Source organism: Saccharomyces paradoxus, chromosome XIV (assembly GCF_002079055.1).
Source record: "Saccharomyces paradoxus chromosome XIV, complete sequence".
Classification (NCBI taxonomy): Eukaryota; Fungi; Ascomycota; class Saccharomycetes; order Saccharomycetales; family Saccharomycetaceae; genus Saccharomyces; species Saccharomyces paradoxus.
In genome coordinates, this window is record NC_047500.1 from 584,290 (window position 1) to 607,419 (window position 23,130).

The following is a 23,130-nucleotide window of genomic DNA, read 5'->3' on the forward strand; positions in this document are numbered from 1 at the left end:
GAAAATGATTCTTTCCAAAAGTTTAATCAGGTCACTTAATTAGGTAAATAGAGCTGGGAGGAAGCATGCACAGTATTTCGTGTGGAAGGAACTTTTATTTATTCTTTGATGTTTTAAATTTTAGTGGTTTAATTTCGCATAACAAGAAAGTGAAATAGGGAAATTTGAACACTTTACAGCGCCGAACAGACTAAACATGAACTCTGCAGTGGTTAAGAAAGAAGTACTGGAAAATCCAGACCATGATTTAAAACACGAACTAGAAGAGACGAAAGACGACGAAAATAGCCTTTCTACTACTTCCAAGAATAAGAGGCAGGTAATTGTTCCCATTTGCACGCCCAAAATTCACTATTCACCGCTGAAAACTGGTCTTTGCTACGACGTTAGAATGAGGTATCATGCAAAGATTTTCACATCATATTTTGAGTACATCGACCCACATCCAGAGGACCCAAGAAGAATATACCGTATCTACAAAATATTAGCGGAGAATGGCCTGATTAACGACCCCACTCTGAGCGGCGTAGATGACCTTGGCGATTTGATGCTGAAGATACCTGTAAGAGCCGCAACCTCCGAAGAAATCTTGGAAGTTCATACAAAGGAACATTTAGAGTTCATTGAAAGCACAGAAAAAATGAGCCGAGAGCAGTTATTAAAAGAGACTGAAAAAGGTGATTCCGTGTACTTCAATAACGATTCTTATGCGAGTGCTAGGCTTCCTTGTGGTGGCGCCATTGAGGCATGCAAGGCAGTTGTTGAGGGACGTGTAAAAAACTCTCTGGCCGTGGTAAGACCACCTGGCCATCATGCTGAGCCGCAAGCTGCTGGTGGCTTCTGTCTTTTCAGCAACGTTGCCGTCGCCGCCAAGAACATCTTAAAGAATTATCCAGAAAGTGTAAGAAGAATAATGATTTTAGATTGGGATATTCATCACGGTAATGGCACACAAAAGTCATTCTACCAAGATGATCAGGTTCTATATGTTTCATTGCACAGATTCGAAATGGGTAAATACTATCCTGGGACCATCCAAGGTCAGTATGACCAAACTGGTGAGGGTAAAGGTGAAGGGTTCAATTGTAATATTACTTGGCCCGTCGGAGGCGTTGGTGATGCTGAATATATGTGGGCATTTGAACAAGTGGTTATGCCTATGGGGAGAGAGTTTAAGCCTGACTTGGTGATTATTTCTTCTGGGTTTGATGCCGCGGATGGTGATACTATCGGACAGTGTCATGTCACCCCAAGTTGTTATGGTCACATGACACATATGTTAAAATCTCTAGCTAGAGGTAATCTTTGTGTAGTTCTGGAAGGTGGTTATAACTTAGATGCAATTGCAAGAAGTGCTTTGAGTGTGGCAAAAGTCTTAATAGGGGAGCCTCCTGATGAACTACCTGATCCACTAAGTGATCCCAAGCCTGAGGTTATAGAAATGATAGACAAAGTAATTCGGTTACAGTCCAAGTATTGGAACTGTTTTAGAAGGAGACATGCTAACTCCGGTTGTAATTTTAACGAACCTATCAATGACTCGATAATATCTAAAAATTTTCCTCTGCAGAAGGCTATTCGTCAACAACAGCAACACTATTTAAGCGACGAATTTAATTTCGTTACTTTACCGTTGATAAGCATGGATTTACCAGATAACACCGTGTTATGCACTCCAAACGTTTCCGAATCGAGCACCTTAATAGTAGTCGTCCATGATACTTCTGATGTCTGGGCCAAGAGAAATGTTATCTCAGGTACAATTGACTTATCCTCGTCAGTTATTATTGATAATTGTCTAGACTTTATTAAATGGGGGCTTGATAGGAAATACGGCATTATTGACGTAAATATACCTCTAACTTTGTTTGAACCTGACAACTATTCAGGAATGATTACTTCTCAAGAAGTTTTAATATATTTATGGGATAACTACATCAAGTACTTTCCTTCTGTTGCCAAAATTGCATTTATTGGAATAGGAGACTCATACTCAGGTATTGTACATCTCCTTGGCCACAGGGATACTAGGGCTGTAACCAAAACAGTAATCAATTTCTTGGGGGACAAACAATTAAAGCCACTAGTCCCTTTAGTTGATGAAACATTGAGTGAGTGGTACTTCAAAAATTCACTGATATTCTCAAACAATAGCCATCAATGCTGGAAGGAAAATGAAAGCAGAAAACCAAGAAAAAAATTTGGCAGAGTTTTGAGGTGTGATACGGATGGATTAAACAATACAATTGAAGAAAGATTTGAAGAGGCAACGGACTTCATACTGGACTCCTTCGAAGAGTGGAGTGATGAAGAATGAGGAATAAGTAACCGTTAATTTATTTTTCTGCTTGGTCATCCTTTATGCCTTATAAAAATTGAAAAACAATAAAGTTGTTACAATGTTAATTGTATAATCCAATATATTTCAAATAGGAAAAAGAAGTGAACAAATGCATTAAGCTATATTTTACTAAGTATTAAGAGGAAAACGGTGGGAAAGTATACATTAAAAGTGGATGCTTACATATGTAACTCATTATAATTAAGGTTTTTTTTGAGATGTTACCTACCTCTTCATAGGGTTTATCTAGTTCCGTTGAGTCAGATTAATTACTTCTCCAAGGATAACTTTCGTCCGGCGAGGAGCAGTGGTTTTGGAGGAGGCTTGGGCTTTAGATGTAAAGGCTTAGGTGGGGGGATAGGCTTTGGTTTTTTGTCTTTTAAAATTGGGGCACTTGATTTCAGCAAGATCGGCTTATCTGCCTCCCCTTTTTCACTTAGCTTTGCCTTGGACATCTTTCTAGTGTTGAATGACTCCTCTGAAGAGTTGAGTTTATCGAGCATACGCTGTTGAATGGAATTCTTCAAATTCTGTTTAGATACATCTACATCTTCGTATGCAGGTTTATTATTTTTTATGAGGATTGGAAGATCGTCATTGAAATTATCAATAGTATTGACTGATGTTGACCCAAAAGGTAAGCTTTCTTGTTTCAAATCGGCTTCTGTAGACGTGGGCGTGAAGCTACTGCCTGGTAGGCTTGATGACGTAAGAGATTGTTTCACGGACTGGTCTTTTTTATTGTTACCACGTGTGGAATAAGAACCAAGTGATCGAGTTTTCTTCAATTCATCTATGTTTCCGGAATAAGATTCATCTGAAGAGGACGAAGAATCTTCGTATTGAGGGACTATGTTCTGCAGGGGAATGTTTATTGAATTATTCTGCCTAAAACTGTGTGCTTCAGACACGATTGCCTGCTTTAACTTAGTCGTGGAATTTGCGTTGGATTTACTGACATTATTTGAAACATTACTCGCACCCGATTCAACTAATGGAGAACCTAATGCATGGTGCATATTCTGTGATTTGTCGAAGCGCGGCTGAGAGTCTTTTGTAGAATTACTCAAAGTAGCGTCATATGCTGTTTGTGAATTTTTTCTACCATGGTGTGCTTGTGCTGTTATGATATTATCAGGCACGCTAATTTGGAATGTGGCATTAGGCATCGTATTGTCCATGACCATGTGGGAGTTCAAGCTTTGAATATTTTGTGTTGCAGAAAGTTGGTGAAGTTCCGTCAAATTTAGATGACTGCTAGGTGCCTGTACCACTTGTATATCATTTATTGGGCAGGGAACATTTTGCATAATTGATATCCTCTTCAGTAGTTGATAAACATTGGGCCTATGACATGGATTCTGTACCAATATATCGCGTATTAAACTTTTCAGCTGTTCACTGTAGTTCGGATACAATGGAAATTCAAACCTTCCGCTTAGAATGGCAGGTTCACCGCCCTTTTCAAACGGTGTTGTATAATAGCAAAGCTTATATAGGAAAATACCCAGGGCCCATATATCCGACTTTTCATCTATCGGCAGACCGCGAAATATATCAATCATCTCTGGCGACCGGTATTGTGCAGTTGTGTTTTTCAAAATGTCTTGTTGAACGTATGACAGCTCTTGTGAATTCCTAGGAGGTCTTATAATACCGCATACAGAACCAAAATCACAAAGCTTGTACTCATTATTCGCCGAAATAAGAACATTCTCTATCTTTATATCACGGTGAATTAACGGAGGTTGTAGCGCATGCATAGCAGCAACTCCTTGAGTCACTTGACTCATTATTTGCAAGATTTCAAATTCATGCAGCCTATTTTGTAGCCTTGTGTTCATAAAATCGATGAGACCACCTCTTTCACAATATTCCATCAAAACGAATACCTCATACGAACCATTATGTAATATTGCCTTGGCCGCATGAGAATCAATGTAAGATACAACATATCTATTATTCTTCAGCAACCTCATAGCATCCACTTCTGCCCTTAGAGTGTTTAGACTTGGTTTATCTGGAACAATGACTCTTTTTAAGCATGCGACGTTTGAATTAGAGTGAGGGTCAGGTGGGCTAATTAAGGCGGAATATACTTGAGCAAATCCACCACTTGTTAGATATTTGATGATTTCAACCTGGTGTGACCCAACTGTTAACTGTGTACCTACGTTGTACGTGCCAATTTGCGGTTGATTCATGTTGATTTATCTGATTGCTTAAAATACCTAATTATGCAGAACAATGTTTCTTTCTCTGGGGGGAAGGAATTGAAAGAGAAGATTTAATACCACGAAGTAGAAACACTTAGCACTCTTGTGATGTTTCCCTGGCCTACTTTTAGTTTATCATTAAGAAGGGAACAATAATTTTTTTTTATTGCACGTTGATTTACCAAAAGAATGCTTAGATCAACAAGGCTTAGAATTCGGACCCTATTGCTGCGAGGCGAAAGAGCGCGATGCATAAACATGAGTTCGAAATAAGCCGTAAATCCTAAACAAATCCAAATAATCTATGGATGGCGGATTTTTTTCTTTATCATCTCAAGACAATTGTGCAGCTCTTGCAAGCTCAGCCCACGCATTATTTGAGTGTAGCAGGAACTGTATTCAGGAATCTAAGGTAGAAGTACTAAATTAAGAAGTTGGATTAATGTTTTCCTTATTCAACTAAGGGTAGACTCAAACCATTAACAAATACGTAAAGGAGTAAGAAGTACATCTTATTTCTCCCTTTCAACTCAATTATATGTTGACCTTGCTCAACATAAAAGTACTAAAAAACTGTTGCAAAGCACTATTACGACTGCTTACTTTCCCCTTCCAGGTTGGTGAACAAGAAGACTCAAGACCGGCCGCATATTTACTTCCCAACAGACTTGAATACTCAGAAATGAAAATTTGTATTAAGACCTATTAATGTGAAAAAGTGACAGATACTATGTACATGTGGGGGTAAGTTGGAGTATTGTGTGTGTAGCCAGGAGCAATTCCATTTATAACAAGCCTGAACTGTACATATGAACGCTTAACAGCATTTTATTAGGCTGATCTCTCGATAAGACCACGAATCCGTTCTTTTCCCTTTGCCAGCCCTCTCTGTTAAGGGCAGAGGCCATTTTGATGATGCCGCCTACGACTTCTACCGTATAATCTCCAAAGAGAGTGTATAATTCGCTTACAACGGACATTTGTGATGATATATCCGCCAGCCCCAAGGTGCTTACTGATCCTGCATCCAAAGCAGAAATGCTGCCATGATTGCGATGAGATAGTGAGTCGAGGATATGGCGATCAAAGCAAATCTCTGTAGACAAATCGTGGTATGGTACTATCGAGTTTTCTCCAACAGTCATCAGCAGACATTTCTGCCGGTTGCCTCCTTCAAATGGATACACCAGTTTTTGGGTGATATCCATTTTAGTGAAAGCTTTTCCAACGCCTTTTCCGACGACTCTGCTGACCATCTCGCCAAAGCCGAGTCCTACCATTTTTTCCATATCAGCATCGCTATTTAGCTTGTTCTCCTGTAGGTACTTAAGCAGGTAACCCCAAGCAGTGAGTAGTAGGACGATAAAGTTCAGCGCACAAGAGGTTATTTTCAAAGGGCCCTTCCACTTGAATGGTGCGCAGTTGAAAAGAAACTGCATGGTTTGGATTATATTAGTTGCAGTATTCAAAACGGTTTCGGCTTTGTTTGGTGGTTGTGGTGCGGCAGTTGTGACGGTAACTTCGGTGACTGTTGACGTAGTCAATACGGTTGTTACGTCGACCGAGTGACAAAGTACGTTTAGCGAGATTACCAACGCAAGGAGAAAAACGAATATCCTTGATTCTTTGGAGTAAACCATATTCTCGCGTATGCTCTTGCTATTGGTAGCCTTGTTGTATCAGTTCGTTTAGGAGAAAGGGCAAAATGATGATCAAAACGAAAGGCTCGACGGTTCCAGTGAAACAAAGGTGTTTGAAAAAAAAAAATCTAGAAAGGATTCTTTGTCAGGAAAGCGGCGTCTATTCTATAGTTTGTGTTCTCACTCGAATACTTTTCTTTTTCTAAAACTCTTCTCAGGGTTTTATACACAAGTTTATACTATTGTGCAAAAACTGCTGCTACGAGAAGATTGCAGAGTTGTTTCTGTGGCAGTTCTCATGAGCTAGCGCCTTTATTTTAAGGGCCCAGTGTTCCGCGATGTAAATAAATACGCGCGGCGCTCTCGAAGGAAACTTAGACCATGGCTTCTCGAGGCTAATAGAATCAGATCATTTTAGCAACTGGCTCTATTAGAAAGGTTATTGTGTGTGGCCCTTGCTTTGCTGGTTTTTTCCTGGCAACGCAGAAAACAAATGCAAGCGTTTACATGTTCCTGCGTCTACTGCATCGAGTCAGTGGAGTATGCGTAAATTAAATCAGGCTATGAAAACATATATAACATCTATTGCAAGAGGGGATATGTGCCGAAAAGCACGGTGGAAAGTACAGTGGAAAGTACAGTAGAAAGTACGATGTAAGGTATAGAATAATCTGCATGTTAAAAAATATGGTCAACTGCACCAAGTACTTCGAACTGTTTTGAGCTTTCAACGGCTCATTGACGCACAAAAGTTGGAAACCATTTTTGTAATAGACTTTTTGTTTCGCGTTGAGGAGGAGGCATTGGCACGGTTACCTCGGTATCCTTTCTTTTTGGATAGAGCCAAAACTTTTTATTAGTTTCTGATTCTGTCGCTGTGCGAGACTCACGAATAAGTAGCAGCCGACATGGCTTAGATGGCTCTGGCTGGGCAAGCTGGGGTGCGCTGTTATGATTGCGGGTAGGGAAGTCATCGGAAGATGGGATAGATTCCTTGCAGATATTTACCAGTGCCTGAAACGCCCTCTCGACAAGCGAGGTGTCAGGACTCACGATTAAGGATTGTTCGGCAGCATGCGGAAGGCCTTCGTATACCAGGTTGTTAGACGGAAAAAAGTGGTACGGCTTGATCTGAGCGTTGCGATCGACTTCACTGTCCAAGGTATCGAGAGTTATGTTTCCCTTTCGGTTTAGAGACTTTTTCTTGCCAATATCGAGGGAGTAGTGGATGTGATCGAGGACTAGGTCTATTTCCCTTTGTGTGTTTTCCCAGGGACAAAAAATGGAGTAAGGTTCTATTCTCTGGAAGCCTTCGTATCTGTATTGGTATGAATAGAAGCGGTCCTCTGCTTCATCCAAAAGCTGGTCATAGCTGGGCAATGTATCGAAGTTGAAGGGCCTTTTCCAGAACGGAACAGTTTTATTTGATGGGTTGTAGTATTTTCTGGGCTCGGAGTGTTCGTCTAAAAGCAGGTATTGAACAGCAATCATCTTGCGCTCAAACTTGAATTCGGGTGAATCGTAATCAATGTTCTTTGTACCTCTTAGGAAGAGTGGACAGTATTTTCCCATGGTGCTTTCAAACCAGTTCTGAGGCTTGTCGAGGTACCTTTGAATGTACGAAGGGACTGCGGTAGTCACCGTGCAGTTGGACTCGGTGAATGTCGCTGCAGAGCGGGTACCGCAGCTTACATCCTGAACGCATGGAGCGGGAGGACAGACATTTTCCTCTGATTCTCGACCTGGGTCATGTTTCTGGTGGTCAATGGTATTTACTGGAAAAAAAATGTCAGTTGGAATCGTAGATTCATTCTTCTCTTTTGTCCTGGAGTCCTTGGTGCGGCAGAAATCAAAGCAGGTGACTTCTGGATTAAGTGAAGTAAAAATACCTTCTGGAAATGACGATAAATGGGGAGAACCTGGAGGATTCCACGGCGAATAAACAGATGAGGAGGTGCTAACAGATGAGGCTAGTGAGGGTACTGATTCGTTGTTGGCTGATGTACAGGCTGTTGTGGGCGATATAGCTGTGTTGTTTCCCTGCACGGGAGAAGATGGAATCATGGCACGGTTGTGGGAGGAGGAGGAAGTAATTATGTTGCAGCTCTCGCTTGAAGAATAGGATAAAGAGTAGGAGGTTGTTATAGCGGTGTTTTCCTCCTGATGCACAGCAGAATATGTTGGTAGTGATGTATTTCCTATGGTGACATTCTCGTGATTGGTACGGGCTGTCTTGTTTGTCGCTGCCTCAGGTATGTTTTCTGATACTTGTTTGGAACAAGGCACGGTAGCAGAATGGCCCTGATTGCTCTGCTTATGCACGCTCCAGATTTGAGCGTTCTTGAAATCATAAAAAAAGTTGCCGGCAGAATCCTTGGGCTGCTCAGCTTTGAGTGGCTCAGTAGCTGGTCTGAGGTTTTCTTGTTCAATTTCATTGACAGTTGGGAGGCTTTCAGCGGGGTTGTTTTCCGGAACAGATTTGGAGGACTGTAAATTAAGCCATTGAAAGTCTAGGCCAACCTTGTTACAGAAAGCCTTGAACTCCTGGAAGGATGTGGGCATTTTGGGGGCGGAAGATGAAATCAGATCAACACTTTGGCAATTTTCAAGCTGAAGTAAGTATGAGAAAAGAATTAATTGGAAGGTTGTCTTTTTTGGTGTAGGACAAGCTCAAGCTGCTGCGGAGAGAAAGCAAGGCGAGCGAAACTAGGGTGTAATTGTGGTAAACATACGCAAAGAGTGATAGGCTTAAATAATTTGACGTCGTTGCTTTGTTGTTTTGTTTTTACTTTATTTTTTTTGTATTCGTGCACTCACGACCACAAAGGTCCAGGACTTTAACATTACACAGGGGGTTGGTTAATGGCGATACAAAGGCAAGAGATATTAAGATTTCCTTGGAAGGTACGTCCAATGACCTCTTTCCTTTAATGTACCCTGAAAGGGGGGGTGGTACGATCATTTGTCTGTCGGAAATCCGAACGACAGTAAAATGATTTTTGTGACACAGTGGTAATCGGTGATGGCGGTGGATTTCAGGATGATCTGTCGCTCGTTTTATAGTGTGAAGTGGAAGTGAAAAACAGAAAACCTTGGTCTCTTGGCCCAGTTGGTTAAGGCACCGTGCTAATAACGCGGGGATCAGCGGTTCGATCCCGCTAGAGACCATTTTTTTCACATTTTTCACAGTGTGCTTTTTAAAAGTTTCTTACCCTCCCTGTTGCCGTTATAAGGGAGGTGAACGAAGAGGCTTGTTGGCATAAGGTTTACTCACTGCAGTAGTTATCGAGCACATTGTTTCTACTGATCTTCCGAATATCTATATTTTTTAAGACATAACAACCAATTAAGTCGAATTGATTTTTACTCGTTCTATCCTCCCCATTTTGTAACATAATTCTTCACCTATTTTCGCTTCGTTTTACTGCTTTTTTTTTGCTTTCGCTTCCTTTTTGTTGTAATTTTTCAGTTTTTTTTTTTTTTTCATCGTCGCCAAGTTGGCCGTCTTTCCTTGTCCTTCATTTTTCTCTCGTAATAATCATTCAACTACGCTAAAACATGCCTTTCCTTTTTTCTACTCTGCAGTTATTTTTATAATATACACTATTTCTATTTCGTGCTTTAAGTTAGAGTTTAATCTTCCCTTCTATCATCTTAACAGTTGGCTCATAATAAGAAGATCACCATATCTACTCCTTGTTCGATTCCAATGTCTGAAAATAACGAAGAACAACATCAACAACAACAACAGCAACCTGTTGCTGTCGAAACTCCTTCAGTAGTTGAAGCTCCAACATCAGCTGATCCTTCCTCCGAACAAAGCGTCGCTGGTGAAGGTAACTCTGAACAAGTTGAAGACGATCAAGGTGAGAATGATCCTTCCGTAGTTCCTGCTAATGCTATTACCGGTGGTAGGGAAACTTCTGATAGAGTTTTATATGTTGGTAACCTAGACAAGGCTATTACCGAAGACATTTTGAAGCAATATTTTCAAGTCGGCGGACCAATTGCTAATATCAAAATCATGATTGATAAAAATAATAAGAATGTCAATTACGCTTTTGTTGAATACCATCAATCTCACGATGCCAACATTGCCTTACAAACATTGAACGGCAAACAAATTGAGAATAACATTGTTAAAATCAACTGGGCCTTCCAATCCCAGCAGAGCTCCTCCGATGATACATTTAACTTATTTGTTGGTGACTTGAACGTTAATGTTGACGACGAAACTTTAAGGAATGCCTTCAAAGACTTCCCATCCTACTTGAGTGGTCATGTCATGTGGGACATGCAAACTGGTAGTTCAAGAGGTTACGGTTTTGTTTCCTTTACTTCTCAAGACGATGCGCAGAACGCCATGGACAGTATGCAAGGTCAAGATTTGAACGGCAGACCGCTAAGAATCAACTGGGCTGCTAAGCGTGATAACAACAATAATAATAATAATTACCCACAGCGTCGTAACTACGGTAACAATAATCGTGGTGGTTTCCGTCAATATAACAATAACAACAATAACAACATGAATATGGGTTTGAATATGAACATGAACATGAATATGAACAATAGCAGAGGCATGCCACCAAGTTCAATGGGAATGCCAATTGCTGCCATGCCATTGCCATCCCAAGGCCAACCCCAACAATCCCAGACTATTGGTTTACCACCTCAAGTGAATCCTCAAGCGGTTGACCACATCATTAGAAGTGCCCCACCAAGAGTTACTACTGCTTATATCGGTAATATTCCACACTTTGCCACTGAAGCTGATCTAATTCCGTTGTTCCAGAACTTCGGTTTTATTTTAGATTTCAAGCACTATCCAGAAAAGGGCTGTTGTTTCATAAAGTATGACACTCATGAACAAGCTGCTGTCTGTATTGTGGCCTTAGCCAACTTCCCATTCCAAGGTAGGAACTTGAGAACTGGTTGGGGCAAGGAAAGATCAAACTTTATGCCACAGCAACAACAGCAACAGGGTGGCCAGCCACTTATAATGAGTGACCAACAACAACCAGTTATGTCTGAGCAACAACAGCAACAGCAACAACAGCAACAACAACAACAATAAATATTATGAAGAAAAGTGGAATGAAACAAAGAGAAAGAATGAAAAGGAGGCAACCCACTGATTCCAAGATAAAATAAAAAAGAATAACAAGAGTCCATTCATTATATTATATTATTTTTTAAAATGAAAATCACTACGAAAAAGGGAGGAAAAAAAGAAGTCGGAACCCAATTTACTATTGCTCAAAAAATAAAAGAGCCTATAAATTTACTCTATTTTTTAGTTTTCCTGTGTCTAGTTTCCTTTTTCGTTACTGTTTAATTTTAATATTATTATTTTCTTTTAAATGTGAAAGTCATAGCTAATAGTGTGATAAAAAAATAAAGAACGTGTTTTTTCAAGGCCCTCTTTATTATGTTTCCTTTTTCCTTTCTCACCCTATTTTTTTTTCAAATGTCCATCCCACTGTATTTTGTCGCGTCCATATATAATTTTTGTTTTTATTTTTTACAATTTTGTTAAGTATATAAAAATGCTACCTAGCGTTATGGAGACATGTCACTCTTGATTCCGGGCACATAAAGGCAACTGCAACTACGCACCCGTGATGTCGCTACACGGTTCTCATTAGGTACGGCCCCGAGTTTCGAACAAAAAGGCGGTTGTTAAAACCAGAAAAGGTAACTTTACAGGAACCAGACCGGTCTTCCAGGGCTTTTGTTTCTCTAGGGAAAGCTTGTGAAAATGACAACCAAGATGTCCCGATGCGAAATATCAAAGGCAGGTGGATATTGCTTTGTCTGCCATAACACCTGCTTTCTTCTCCTCTATTCAGCCCTTATTTTCTCTACGGGAGCATATGCCCGCCCGAACCATCTCGAACAGCGTACGTGGCTGGTTGTGGCACCTTTCCCAGAAGGAAACGGACCAATACCGCGCTCGGAGCGACAAAGAGCCCGAAGCTGCATCCCCGAACTCTCGGGTCTTTATCTTGCACAGCCAAAAAAAAAATGGGAAAAAGGGGGCATATCAGAGCATCGGGAACTTTCCCCATGCAATATATATGGCATATATAAAAAATAAGACCTTGTTTTACTAGGGGCAACGCTTCCGTGTAGCCCAATTGTACAAGTAACCAGCAGGTAACCTCAATCATATAAACAACAAACAAGATCAATAATGACAAAGAATTTCATCGTCACTTTGAAAAAGAACACTCCAGACGTGGAAGCTAAAAAATTTTTGGATTCAGTCCATCACGCAGGAGGCTCTATAGTACACGAATTTGATATCATCAAAGGGTACACCATCAAGGTACCAGATGTTCTCCACTTGAACAAGTTAAAGGAAAAGCACAACGATGTCATCGAGAACGTCGAAGAAGACAAAGAAGTTCATGCTAATTGATTTCGGAGATAAACATGAACACCTTTTACTCGGAACTTTTTCCTTCCCGCCTGTAATTTATTTCTAGTCTAATAAAAAACCCATCAAAAAGCAGGGGAGCACTTACTATGTTTATATACACATATATATATGTGTGTGTGTGTACGAATATATATTTACGATAGTCCTAAACTGTTACTCCTGTTCAACTCCGACGTTCTTCGATAACTACTTGGGCACTTTCTTTTTTTGGTCCTCTGGTCCCCTTTGCCTCGTCATCAACAGAGTTGAAAATGGTGAAGGATTCATATTTTAATTTCAAGGTCGCGGCCCGTGCATTGCGCGGCTGGAATGCCTTTTAGGGGAGCGATGCGCTCGCACAAAAGAATAACCTTGATTTCAGTTACCAATGGTTATACACTTTTGACGATATAAACTTATTCTCCACCTAGTTATTCTTTCTTTTCCTTTTCACGCAAATTTTAGTTTGTTCCTCTGGTTATATGTATGTGCATATATATATATAAACATACTTGTGTCTTTCTCTAGTTACTCTTGTCTCAGATATTTTTTTCTTTTCATAGTTTAATAATAAAAGGTAGATAGTGTGGTACAAAAAAAAACCTTTTAATAAAAAAACATATTTATAAGATGTCAGATTCACAACAATCGATCACTGTGCTAGAAGAGCTTTTCCGAAAGTTGGAAGTTGCTACTTCTGAAACGAGAGACGGTATTTCTTCAGAGCTTTCATCATTCTTAAACGGAAATATCATCGAGCATGACGTTCCAGAAGTTTTTTTTGATGCATTTCAGAAAGCTATTCAGAGTAAACAAAAGGCGCTTAACACGTTAGGTGCCGTTGCTTATATAGCAAATGAAACTAACCTATCGCCCTCTGTGGAGCCATATATAGTTGCGACGGTTCCTGCTGTATGCAGCAAAGCGGGTAGCAAAGACAATGATGTTCAACTTGCAGCAACAAAGGCCCTCAAAGCCATCGCTAATGCTGTTAACCCGGTCGCTGTTAAGGCATTCTTGCCTCATTTGATTCATTCGCTGGAAACTACCAACAAGTGGAAAGAAAAAGTTGCTATTCTCGAAGTAATTTCGGCGTTGGTAGATGCCGCTAAAGAGCAGATTGCCCTAAGAATGCCAGAACTAATTCCTGTTCTTTCTGAATCTATGTGGGACACCAAGAAAGAAGTAAAGGAGGCAGCGACGGCAACCATCACAAAGGCGACTGAAACTGTTGATAACAAGGATATTGAGAGATTCATTCCAAAATTGATCGAATGTATTGCAAACCCAAACGAAGTGCCTGAAACAGTTCATCTCTTGGGTGCAACTACTTTTGTAGCTGAAGTAACCCCAGCAACTTTGTCTATTATGGTTCCCTTATTGGGCAGAGGCTTAGCTGAGAGAGAAACCTCTATAAAACGTAAATCTGCTGTTATTATTGATAACATGTGCAAATTGGTTGAAGACCCGCAAGTTGTTGCCCCCTTCTTAGGTAAACTACTACCAGGGCTGAAGAATAATTTTGCTACCATTGCTGATCCTGAAGCACGTGAAGTTACACTAAAAGCTTTAAAAACCTTGAGACGTGTGGGTAATATTGGAGAGGATGATGTGTTACCAGAAGTATCGCATGCTGGCGATGTTTCTACAACTCTAGGCGTCCTCATGGAGTTGTTGGAGTTGTTGAAGCCTGAAAAGGTCGCCCCAAGGTTCGCCATCGTTGTTGAATACATAGCTGCGATTGCCGCAAATTTAATTGATGAAAGGATTATTGATCAGCAGACTTGGTTCACACATGTTACACCTTATATGACTATATTTTTACATGAGAAAACTGCAAAGGAAATACTAGACGATTTCAGGAAAAGGGCCGTAGACAATATTCCAGTTGGACCAAATTTTCAAGATGAAGAGGATGAAGGTGAAGATTTGTGTAACTGTGAATTTTCCTTGGCATATGGTGCCAAAATTCTGCTAAACAAGACTCAATTGAGGTTGAAGCGAGGTAGAAGATATGGTCTATGTGGCCCAAATGGTGCCGGAAAATCTACTCTAATGCGATCTATTGCTAATGGCCAGGTCGACGGCTTCCCCACTCAAGATGAATGTCGCACTGTTTATGTGGAACACGATATTGACAACACCCATTCTGACATGTCTGTTTTAGATTTTGTATACGCTGGTAATGTAGGGACCAAGGATGCTATTACCTCAAAATTGAAAGAGTTTGGGTTCAGCGATGAAATGATAGAAATGCCGATTGCATCTTTATCTGGAGGTTGGAAAATGAAACTAGCTTTGGCGAGGGCTGTTCTGAAAAATGCAGACATTTTGCTATTGGATGAACCAACAAACCATCTGGATACTGTCAATGTGCAGTGGCTGGTAAATTACTTGAATACTTGCGGGATTACATCAGTGATTGTCTCTCACGATTCCGGTTTCCTAGATAATGTTTGTCAATACATCATACATTATGAAGGTCTTAAATTAAGAAAGTACAAGGGTAATCTATCAGATTTTGTTCAAAAATGTCCTACGGCACAATCATATTACGAATTAGGAGCTTCTGACCTTGAGTTTCAATTCCCAGCTCCTGGTTATCTAGAAGGTGTCAAAACAAAGCAAAAAGCAATAGTCAAAGTAAGCAATATGACCTTTCAATACCCGGGAACAACTAACCCACAAGTCTCGGATGTTACTTTTCAGTGTTCTCTATCTTCAAGGATTGCAGTTATTGGACCTAATGGAGCTGGTAAGTCCACTTTAATTAATGTTCTTACTGGTGAACTATTACCAACCAGTGGTGAAGTATATACACACGAAAATTGTCGTATAGCCTATATTAAGCAGCACGCTTTTGCACACATTGAATCACATCTGGACAAGACTCCCTCCGAATATATTCAATGGAGGTTCCAAACTGGTGAGGATAGGGAGACAATGGATAGAGCGAACAGACAAATAAATGAAAACGATGCAGAAGCCATGAATAAAATCTTTAAAATTGAGGGGACTCCAAGAAGGATCGCGGGAATCCATTCAAGAAGGAAATTCAAGAACACATATGAGTACGAATGCTCGTTTTTGTTAGGTGAGAATATTGGTATGAAATCTGAAAGATGGGTCCCAATGATGTCTGTCGACAATGCTTGGTTACCAAGGGGCGAATTGGTTGAATCCCACTCTAAGATGGTTGCTGAAGTTGATATGAAGGAAGCCTTAGCATCTGGTCAATTTAGAGCTTTAACAAGAAAAGAGATTGAATCTCATTGTGCTATGTTAGGTTTAGATGCAGAACTAGTCTCACATTCAAGAATTAGAGGTTTATCAGGTGGACAAAAGGTTAAATTGGTGCTTGCTGCCTGCACGTGGCAAAGACCGCACTTGATTGTTTTAGATGAGCCTACGAATTACTTGGACAGGGATTCATTGGGTGCCCTTTCAAAAGCATTAAAAGCTTTTGAAGGTGGTGTCATTATCATTACGCATTCGGCAGAATTCACAAAGAATTTGACTGACGAGGTTTGGGCGGTCAAGGATGGTAAGATGACTCCCTCTGGTCATAATTGGGTGGTAGGACAAGGTGCTGGACCAAGAATAGAGAAAAAAGATGATGAAGGTGACAAGTTTGATGCGATGGGCAACAAAATTAACAGTGGGAAGAAAAAAAGCAAGCTTTCTTCTGCAGAATTGAGAAAGAAGAAGAAGGAGAGAATGAAGAAGAAGAAGGAGATGGGCGATGAATACGTTTCTTCCGATGAAGATTTATAAACTATCACTGAAGTACATCCCTTCCAGTGACTTATATATTTTTGGAATATCATACACATCTTTTTTTTAAATGTTTTAATTTTTTTTTATATTTATTTTCTATTAATGGATTTGAGAAGAAAGGAAAAAATAAACATACTTCGGCGGCTATAAAATCATATTTAAACAATGCACTCAGAAGAAGTATACAGTAAAAAACCTAAAAAAGACATAAATAATATCTAAAAAGAATGCAGAAACTCCTCATTGTATTCTCTGTGTTATTAACATTAGTTCTAGCGACGGCACCATTTCAGGTACAATGTCCTAGCTCTCCACTTATTAGGGAGGCGAAAGTAAGTTAAACTCTTTGCCACTTCGACACATCTGAGCCAAAACTAACTGAATATACCAAAAAATTTACATCTTTATATCTATTAGCATGAACTCTGCCCCGAAGAAACCTTGTATCTGAAGAAGAAAGAAATTAGAACGAAGAATAAACTGATTGGGTTTTTAAAATCCTTGACAGAAGCAAAGTTCAATTCGAAGTTTTATAAACGTGTGATGAAAGATCCTCCAAAACTTGGAATTGCCATATCAGGCGGCGGTTATAGGTCGATGCTAATAGGCACCGGATTCATTTCCCAAATGAACGACTATGGCCTGTTTGAGTATTCAGATTATATTGCTGGGTTATCAGGTGGAAGCTGGATCTTGATGGATTTGGTGGTGCAGAATTTTGAAGTAAACTCCCTACTACAAGAATGGGACCTTGAAGAGGATCTTTTATTAGGTATTCCAGAATTCGATATTTCCGAAGAAGAGATTGTTACCAATGCAAAAAAGGAGTATAAGGATAGTGATATGGGGATAAAAAAACGTCACGAAAGTACTCAGGTTACAAGCTTTTCAAACTTTTATGAGCAAATAGAGGTGGTCACGAATTCTATTGAAGAAATTCCAGAAGACTGTATGATGACGAAGAGAAACTTGAATCCATTAACAAGACTCAAAAGAATATTTTTTCCAAACAACACGTTCACTGAAACTGATGCGAAGATCGAAACCTTTAAAACAGTGCTTGATTTTTACAAAAATTTGCATTTGAAAATTAAGCCTAAAAAAATGGAGGGTTTCCAGATATCATTTACCGATTATTGGGGTAAAGCGATTGTTCAAAGGTTGAAAAAAAATTTTGATGGCGATCCCAACCATACTTTTTCGTTTTCAAAACTTGTACACTCGTCTAAAAAATTTAGTGAATGCAGTGTACCGATTCCGATATTTGTTGCAAATTGCAAAAACGGGCTTCTTTCAAACGTTATCTTTGAATTCACGCCCTTTGAATTTGGGTCTTGGGAAAATATTCTCAGACTTTTTGTCAAATTGCCATACTTAGGTTCAAAGATTGTTTCTGGAAAGGCCATAAAATGTATTAATAACTTTGACGATTTAGGTTTTATTACTGCAACATCTTCTTCAATATTTAACAATGTGCTAATTTTCATCTGGAATCTGGCTTCTCAGTCCTCAAGAGAAGCGATGAAGGCGTTAAATATGGTCATGGGAATTTTTGGCTTAGGAAAAGAGGAAATATTTAGCATTTCAAAAGATTCCTCGAGGTTAGAAACGGACTATGCCGTATATCAACCTAATCCCTTTTATCTTTATCCTGAAAGAGACAATGTTTTAACTAATAGAAATCATTTGTACCTTGTAGACGGTGGTGAAGACGGCGAAAATATTCCACTTAGAACATTAGTTATCCCTGAGAGGGAATTAGACGTGATTTTTGTCCTGGATTCCAGTTCGGATATTGATAACTATCCCAATGGCTCCAAGTTAAAGAAGATATTCGAAAAATTAGATGAGGAGAACATTCATTACCAATTTCCCAACAATATAAAGACATTCACTCGTCCCGTTGTTATAGGATGCAATGCCACCAAAAGATCCGGACATGATTCATTTTTGCCTATTATAGTTTATCATGCCAACGCGTATCATGGAAACGCGTCTAATACGTCGACATTCAAAATAACTTATAATCAGTCAGAAGTTGATAGTATGTTACTCACTGGAAGGGAAGTGTTTAGCAATGACCATGACATTTATTATAAAAATTGCCTAGGTTGTATATTAACCAAGAGAACAATGGACAGGCTCCCTAGAAAAAAAAAATTTTCGCCATTTTGCTTACAATGTTTTAAAGACTACTGTTACTCATAAGAGAGTAGAATTTTTCTGTCAAATTTAGTGAGTTTTTAATCACCGTTTTTTCCTTTTTGTCTATCCAGAACGGTTAAATAGAATGCTGTCTAAACGTATTTTTTTTAACTGCCTTTATTATATATTCTTGGTTACGAACAATAACTGCTAATGAGAGACATAGTGGCATCAGTTTTTGAGGCCAATTTCATTTAGAACCTTTTCAAGTTCTTCACTTTCCATCTTATCGGAAGAAGCAATCTGGTGGCATCTAATATTATGCTTTTTGAATATTGTTTCATCAATTTTGATTTCACCGTTTTTTAAGTAAATAACATCAGTAATAAAATCTTGCCATTCGAAGCTACCATTCTCTGAATAAATACCCTTTGACTGTCTATAGCCTGCTATTGCCCTGCTCATAGAATCTATGATCATTTGGACATAGTGTAAACCGTCTAAACCGAAGACCTCTCTATCATACTTATTATTTATAAGCAAAACTTTCTTTGTATTATTAGATTCCAAAATTACTTCAGCAAGATTACCAAGAATAAGGATTGGAAGTAAACTTGTCATCAGGGAACCGATGGAGTAAACAACCATGTCAGCCCTTTTCACTTTGGAAATAGCCCTCGGATTTCCCATTGGTTTGATCTCTTCACCATATGGGTTTATATATAAAATCCTATGTACTGGCGCAGGTAGATTCTGAGACTCATCAAGCTTGTCGAAATGTAACTGTGAGTTCTTGAGTTCTGGAAGAATATAGATAGGATTGGCATACTCTTCTTCTGCTTCTTCTTCTTCTTCTTCTTCTTCACCGTCCAAGAGAATTTTCAGATGATCATCGTAAGACCCAAGTAAATGAATAAATTTAGCTGAATGTGCTATGCCATTATCTTCTGGGAGAGATTTCGAAGGGTGCGATATTTGTGATTGACCAGTTATCATCTCACCATTCGTTAACAAAGCCGAAATATGATGTGTGTGATTGGTATTTATACATGGAATAACATGAACTAGAGGACTACACCTCCCGATTCTCATCATTAGTTCGATGGATGCGTCGAGGGAACCCAAAAACAATCTAGCGCCAGTTAAGAAAAAATTTCCAATGGATGCCCTCTCAAATTGAAACGGATTCGAGTGCTTAATCTTTTTCAAAAGTTCCGCTTGCATATGGATGATAAAAGAGCGACACATTTCTTTGACTTCTACCGAAATATTTTTCCATATGGGATGCGATCCTTCTACTATTTCGTTCCATTCTTTTTTCGCCTGTAACTTGTCATCAGGCAGCCTGTGGCCGAACAACTCGACAAGCTGTTCATCTTGAAGAAGTCTCACTATTCTAGATCTAATGTCACCAATTGCTGGGCCACCGACTATTCGTAGAATCTCACTTGTGGACCCACCATTATCCGATATTGGCAAAATATACGTCAGCTCATGCCCTTTTAAGGTAGAAATATTCGAAAAGCAAGGAGTTAGTGAATTTGTGGCAGTCCCACCAGAGCATACAACAACGTTCATCTAGTAGACTATTTTAACAAACTCTGCTATTTTGTCCCCTTATTACCTCGAGGGACAAAAGTTCCATTTCCTCTCTCTTATATTTAACCCAAAACAGTTTGCAAGAATAAACCCACACATCTCACATCATGGAATCTTTGGGAATACGAAACGAGTTAACACAACAGTGGTAACTTGCAACATAATATCCAAGCGTTACACATTGAGAAGAACTTTCTCCGGGATGTTAGCAACCCGACGCATTGCACGACATATTCTCTTGTAATTATATTACGGTACTTAATCCAAGTTTCTTTTTTTAAATGAGCGAAATTTTCGAGAATTGTCGCATAATTTTTCAACATCTTAAATTAGAAAAATACAGTGTCCTCTATTGCTTATTACTAGAATGGTGTGTACACGTTCTTGAAACTTACTTGCATAACATAGGCTCAAGCGACATAACATTTATCTATATACAAGGGAAATGGTCAAAGCTGTTATTTTCACCGATTTCGACGGTACCGTTACTTTGGAAGATTCTAACGATTACTTGACCGATACTTTGGGTTTCGGTAAGGAGAAAAGGTTAAAGGTCTTCGAAGGTGTGTTGGATGATACTAAGTCTTTTAGACAAGGTTTCATGGAAATGTTGGAATCCATTCACACCCCTTTCCCCGAGTGTATCAAGATCTTGGAAAAAAAAATTCGATTGGATCCTGGTTTCAAGGATACATTCGAATGGGCTCAAGAGAATGATGTTCCAGTCATTGTTGTTTCCAGTGGGATGAAACCCATTATCAAGGTTCTATTGACCAGATTGGTTGGACAAGAGTCAATCCACAAAATTGACATTGTTTCCAATGAAGTGGAAATCGATGCACATGATCAATGGAAAATCATCTATAAGGATGAAAGTCCCTTCGGACATGACAAATCCAGAAGTATTGACGCTTATAAAAAGAAATTCGAATCTACCTTGAAGGCAGGTGAAGAAAGACCAGTTTACTTTTACTGTGGTGACGGTGTCTCTGATCTAAGTGCTGCAAAGGAATGTGATTTGCTATTTGCTAAGAGAGGTAAAGATTTGGTCACTTATTGCAAGAAGCAAAACGTCCCATTCCATGAATTTGACACCTTCGAAGACATCTTGGCTAGCATGAAACAAGTTCTTGCTGGTGAAAAGACGGTCGCAGAATTGATGGAAAATTAATAAGAGACTCTTCCGACAAATCAAAGTTTACTACCGTGTAACTTTTATATATGTATGCATATATATACATACGTACCATATTTCTCTTGTATATCTCTTTTAGCCTGAGAAAAAAAAACATGTCAAAAAGGGGAAGATCCTTCTCGGAAGCAGCATGCTTAATGCCGGATCTCTAAAGCCAAAGTAAAGATATCTCAAGTAACTAATCAGGAACCATATTTAATGAAAGGGACGGCAAAGAAAAATAGAAGCTTTCTTTTAGGGAAAAAGAGTAAAATGTGGCCAACGGTTCGTTGTGTGTACTAGTCAACCCTTCCTGTCATTCTTGAATTTTTATTGATTACCCCAATTTTATATCTTTCGTATATAAGAGTGTTCCCCTAATATATTTACTCTTGCATATACTTACAGTAAATTAGCAGCACTACACATAATTGTCCGGTTAAAAATGAGTAAAATCAGAGTTGTTAATCCCATCGTGGAAATGGACGGTGATGAGCAGACAAGAGTTATTTGGAAACTCATCAAGGAAAAGTTGATATTGCCATATTTAGATGTGGATTTGAAATACTACGACCTTTCAATCCAAGAGCGCGATAGGACAAATGATCAGGTTACAAAGGATTCTGCTTATGCCACTTTAAAATATGGTGTTGCTGTGAAATGTGCCACTATAACACCCGATGAGGCAAGAATGAAAGAATTTAACCTTAAAAAAATGTGGAAATCTCCGAATGGAACAATTAGAAACATCCTAGGTGGAACTGTTTTTAGAGAACCCATCATTATTCCAAAAATACCTCGTCTGATCCCCCACTGGGAAAAACCGATAATTATAGGCCGTCATGCTTTTGGTGACCAATATAGGGCTACTGACATCAAGATCAAAAAGGCGGGCAAAGTAAGTTTACAGTTCAACTCAGATGATGGTAAAGAAAATATTAATTTAAAGGTTAATGAATTTACTAAAAGTGGTGGCATCGCAATGGCAATGTTCAACACAAATGATTCTATTGAAGGTTTTGCAAAAGCGTCCTTCGAATTAGCTCTCGAAAGAAAACTACCATTATTCTTTACAAGCAAAAACACTATTTTGAAAAATTATGATGACCAGTTTAAACAAATTTTCGATAATTTGTTTGATAAAGAGTATAAGGAAAAATTTCAGGCCTTAGGCATAACATACGAGCATCGATTGATTGATGATATGGTAGCACAGATGTTAAAATCAAAGGGCGGGTTTATAATCGCGATGAAGAATTATGATGGTGATGTCCAGTCCGACATTGTGGCACAAGGATTTGGATCTCTTGGTTTAATGACTTCCATATTAATTACACCAGATGGTAAAACGTTTGAAAGTGAGGCTGCCCATGGTACGGTGACCAGACATTTTAGAAAATATCAAAGAGGTGAAAAAACATCGACAAATTCAATAGCTTCAATATTTGCCTGGACAAGGGCAATCATACAGAGAGGAAAGCTAGATAATGCAGGTGACGTTATAAGATTTGGAAAATTACTAGAAAAGGCGACTTTGGACACAGTGCAAGTGGACGGGAAAATGACCAAAGATTTGGCATTGATGCTTGGAAGGACTAATAGATCATCATATGTAAATACAGAAGAATTTATTGATGAAGTTTCTAAGAGGCTCGAAAACATGGTCATCAGCTCTAACGGAGGTAAGAAAGACATGTGCAAACTATAAATTAACCCGCCATTTATTGTAAAAAACCAGTCTGGCCAAAGTTTACGACGGTTGGTGACTTGAGTTTGCACATGTTCGAAAAAGAAGACTCTATGATGTCGTTAAT

General features: G+C 39.1%; 11 protein-coding genes and 1 non-coding gene across 12 annotated transcripts; 8 read left to right on the forward strand and 4 right to left on the reverse strand.

The window, feature by feature from the left end:
* Window positions 1-196: 196 nt before the first annotated feature.
* Window positions 197-2,317, forward strand: HDA1 (histone deacetylase HDA1; the record flags this gene model as incomplete). The annotated part of the gene is made up of 1 exon (XM_033913024.1): window positions 197-2,317. The coding sequence occupies one exon, from the start codon at window positions 197-199 to the stop codon at window positions 2,315-2,317; it is 2,121 nt and encodes a 706-aa protein (XP_033768915.1).
* Window positions 2,318-2,610: 293 nt separating this feature from the next.
* ARK1 (serine/threonine protein kinase ARK1) lies at window positions 2,611-4,545 on the reverse strand (the record flags this gene model as incomplete). The annotated part of the gene is made up of 1 exon (XM_033913025.1): window positions 2,611-4,545. The coding sequence occupies one exon, from the start codon at window positions 4,543-4,545 to the stop codon at window positions 2,611-2,613; it is 1,935 nt and encodes a 644-aa protein (XP_033768916.1).
* A 797-nt stretch (window positions 4,546-5,342) lies between these two features.
* SPAR_N02870 (uncharacterized protein) lies at window positions 5,343-6,197 on the reverse strand (the record flags this gene model as incomplete). The annotated part of the gene is made up of 1 exon (XM_033913026.1): window positions 5,343-6,197. The coding sequence occupies one exon, from the start codon at window positions 6,195-6,197 to the stop codon at window positions 5,343-5,345; it is 855 nt and encodes a 284-aa protein (XP_033768917.1).
* Window positions 6,198-6,932: 735 nt separating this feature from the next.
* On the reverse strand, window positions 6,933-8,759 carry SPAR_N02880 (uncharacterized protein; the record flags this gene model as incomplete). Its single annotated transcript, XM_033913027.1, has 1 exon — window positions 6,933-8,759. The coding sequence occupies one exon, from the start codon at window positions 8,757-8,759 to the stop codon at window positions 6,933-6,935; it is 1,827 nt and encodes a 608-aa protein (XP_033768918.1).
* Window positions 8,760-9,291: 532 nt separating this feature from the next.
* Window positions 9,292-9,365, forward strand: SPAR_Ntrna11I. The gene has a single exon. It is a non-coding gene; the product is annotated as a tRNA-Ile (tRNA).
* Window positions 9,366-9,906: 541 nt separating this feature from the next.
* On the forward strand, window positions 9,907-11,274 carry PUB1 (Pub1p; the record flags this gene model as incomplete). Its single annotated transcript, XM_033913028.1, has 1 exon — window positions 9,907-11,274. The coding sequence occupies one exon, from the start codon at window positions 9,907-9,909 to the stop codon at window positions 11,272-11,274; it is 1,368 nt and encodes a 455-aa protein (XP_033768919.1).
* Window positions 11,275-12,393: 1,119 nt separating this feature from the next.
* Window positions 12,394-12,621, forward strand: PBI2 (Pbi2p; the record flags this gene model as incomplete). The annotated part of the gene is made up of 1 exon (XM_033913029.1): window positions 12,394-12,621. One exon carries the CDS (start codon window positions 12,394-12,396, stop codon window positions 12,619-12,621), a length of 228 nt encoding a protein of 75 aa, XP_033768920.1.
* A 630-nt stretch (window positions 12,622-13,251) lies between these two features.
* HEF3 (translation elongation factor EF-3) lies at window positions 13,252-16,395 on the forward strand (the record flags this gene model as incomplete). Its single annotated transcript, XM_033913030.1, has 1 exon — window positions 13,252-16,395. The coding sequence occupies one exon, from the start codon at window positions 13,252-13,254 to the stop codon at window positions 16,393-16,395; it is 3,144 nt and encodes a 1,047-aa protein (XP_033768921.1).
* Window positions 16,396-16,625: 230 nt separating this feature from the next.
* SPO1 (putative carboxylic ester hydrolase) lies at window positions 16,626-18,606 on the forward strand (the record flags this gene model as incomplete). Its single annotated transcript, XM_033913031.1, has 2 exons — window positions 16,626-16,730; window positions 16,816-18,606. The coding sequence occupies 2 exons, from the start codon at window positions 16,626-16,628 to the stop codon at window positions 18,604-18,606; spliced, it is 1,896 nt and encodes a 631-aa protein (XP_033768922.1).
* A 168-nt stretch (window positions 18,607-18,774) lies between these two features.
* On the reverse strand, window positions 18,775-20,121 carry SPAR_N02930 (uncharacterized protein; the record flags this gene model as incomplete). Its single annotated transcript, XM_033913032.1, has 1 exon — window positions 18,775-20,121. The coding sequence occupies one exon, from the start codon at window positions 20,119-20,121 to the stop codon at window positions 18,775-18,777; it is 1,347 nt and encodes a 448-aa protein (XP_033768923.1).
* Window positions 20,122-20,587: 466 nt separating this feature from the next.
* On the forward strand, window positions 20,588-21,313 carry PYP1 (putative phosphoric monoester hydrolase; the record flags this gene model as incomplete). Its single annotated transcript, XM_033913033.1, has 1 exon — window positions 20,588-21,313. One exon carries the CDS (start codon window positions 20,588-20,590, stop codon window positions 21,311-21,313), a length of 726 nt encoding a protein of 241 aa, XP_033768924.1.
* A 448-nt stretch (window positions 21,314-21,761) lies between these two features.
* IDP3 (isocitrate dehydrogenase (NADP(+)) IDP3) lies at window positions 21,762-23,024 on the forward strand (the record flags this gene model as incomplete). Its single annotated transcript, XM_033913034.1, has 1 exon — window positions 21,762-23,024. One exon carries the CDS (start codon window positions 21,762-21,764, stop codon window positions 23,022-23,024), a length of 1,263 nt encoding a protein of 420 aa, XP_033768925.1.
* Between the last annotated feature and the right edge of the window lie 106 nt (window positions 23,025-23,130).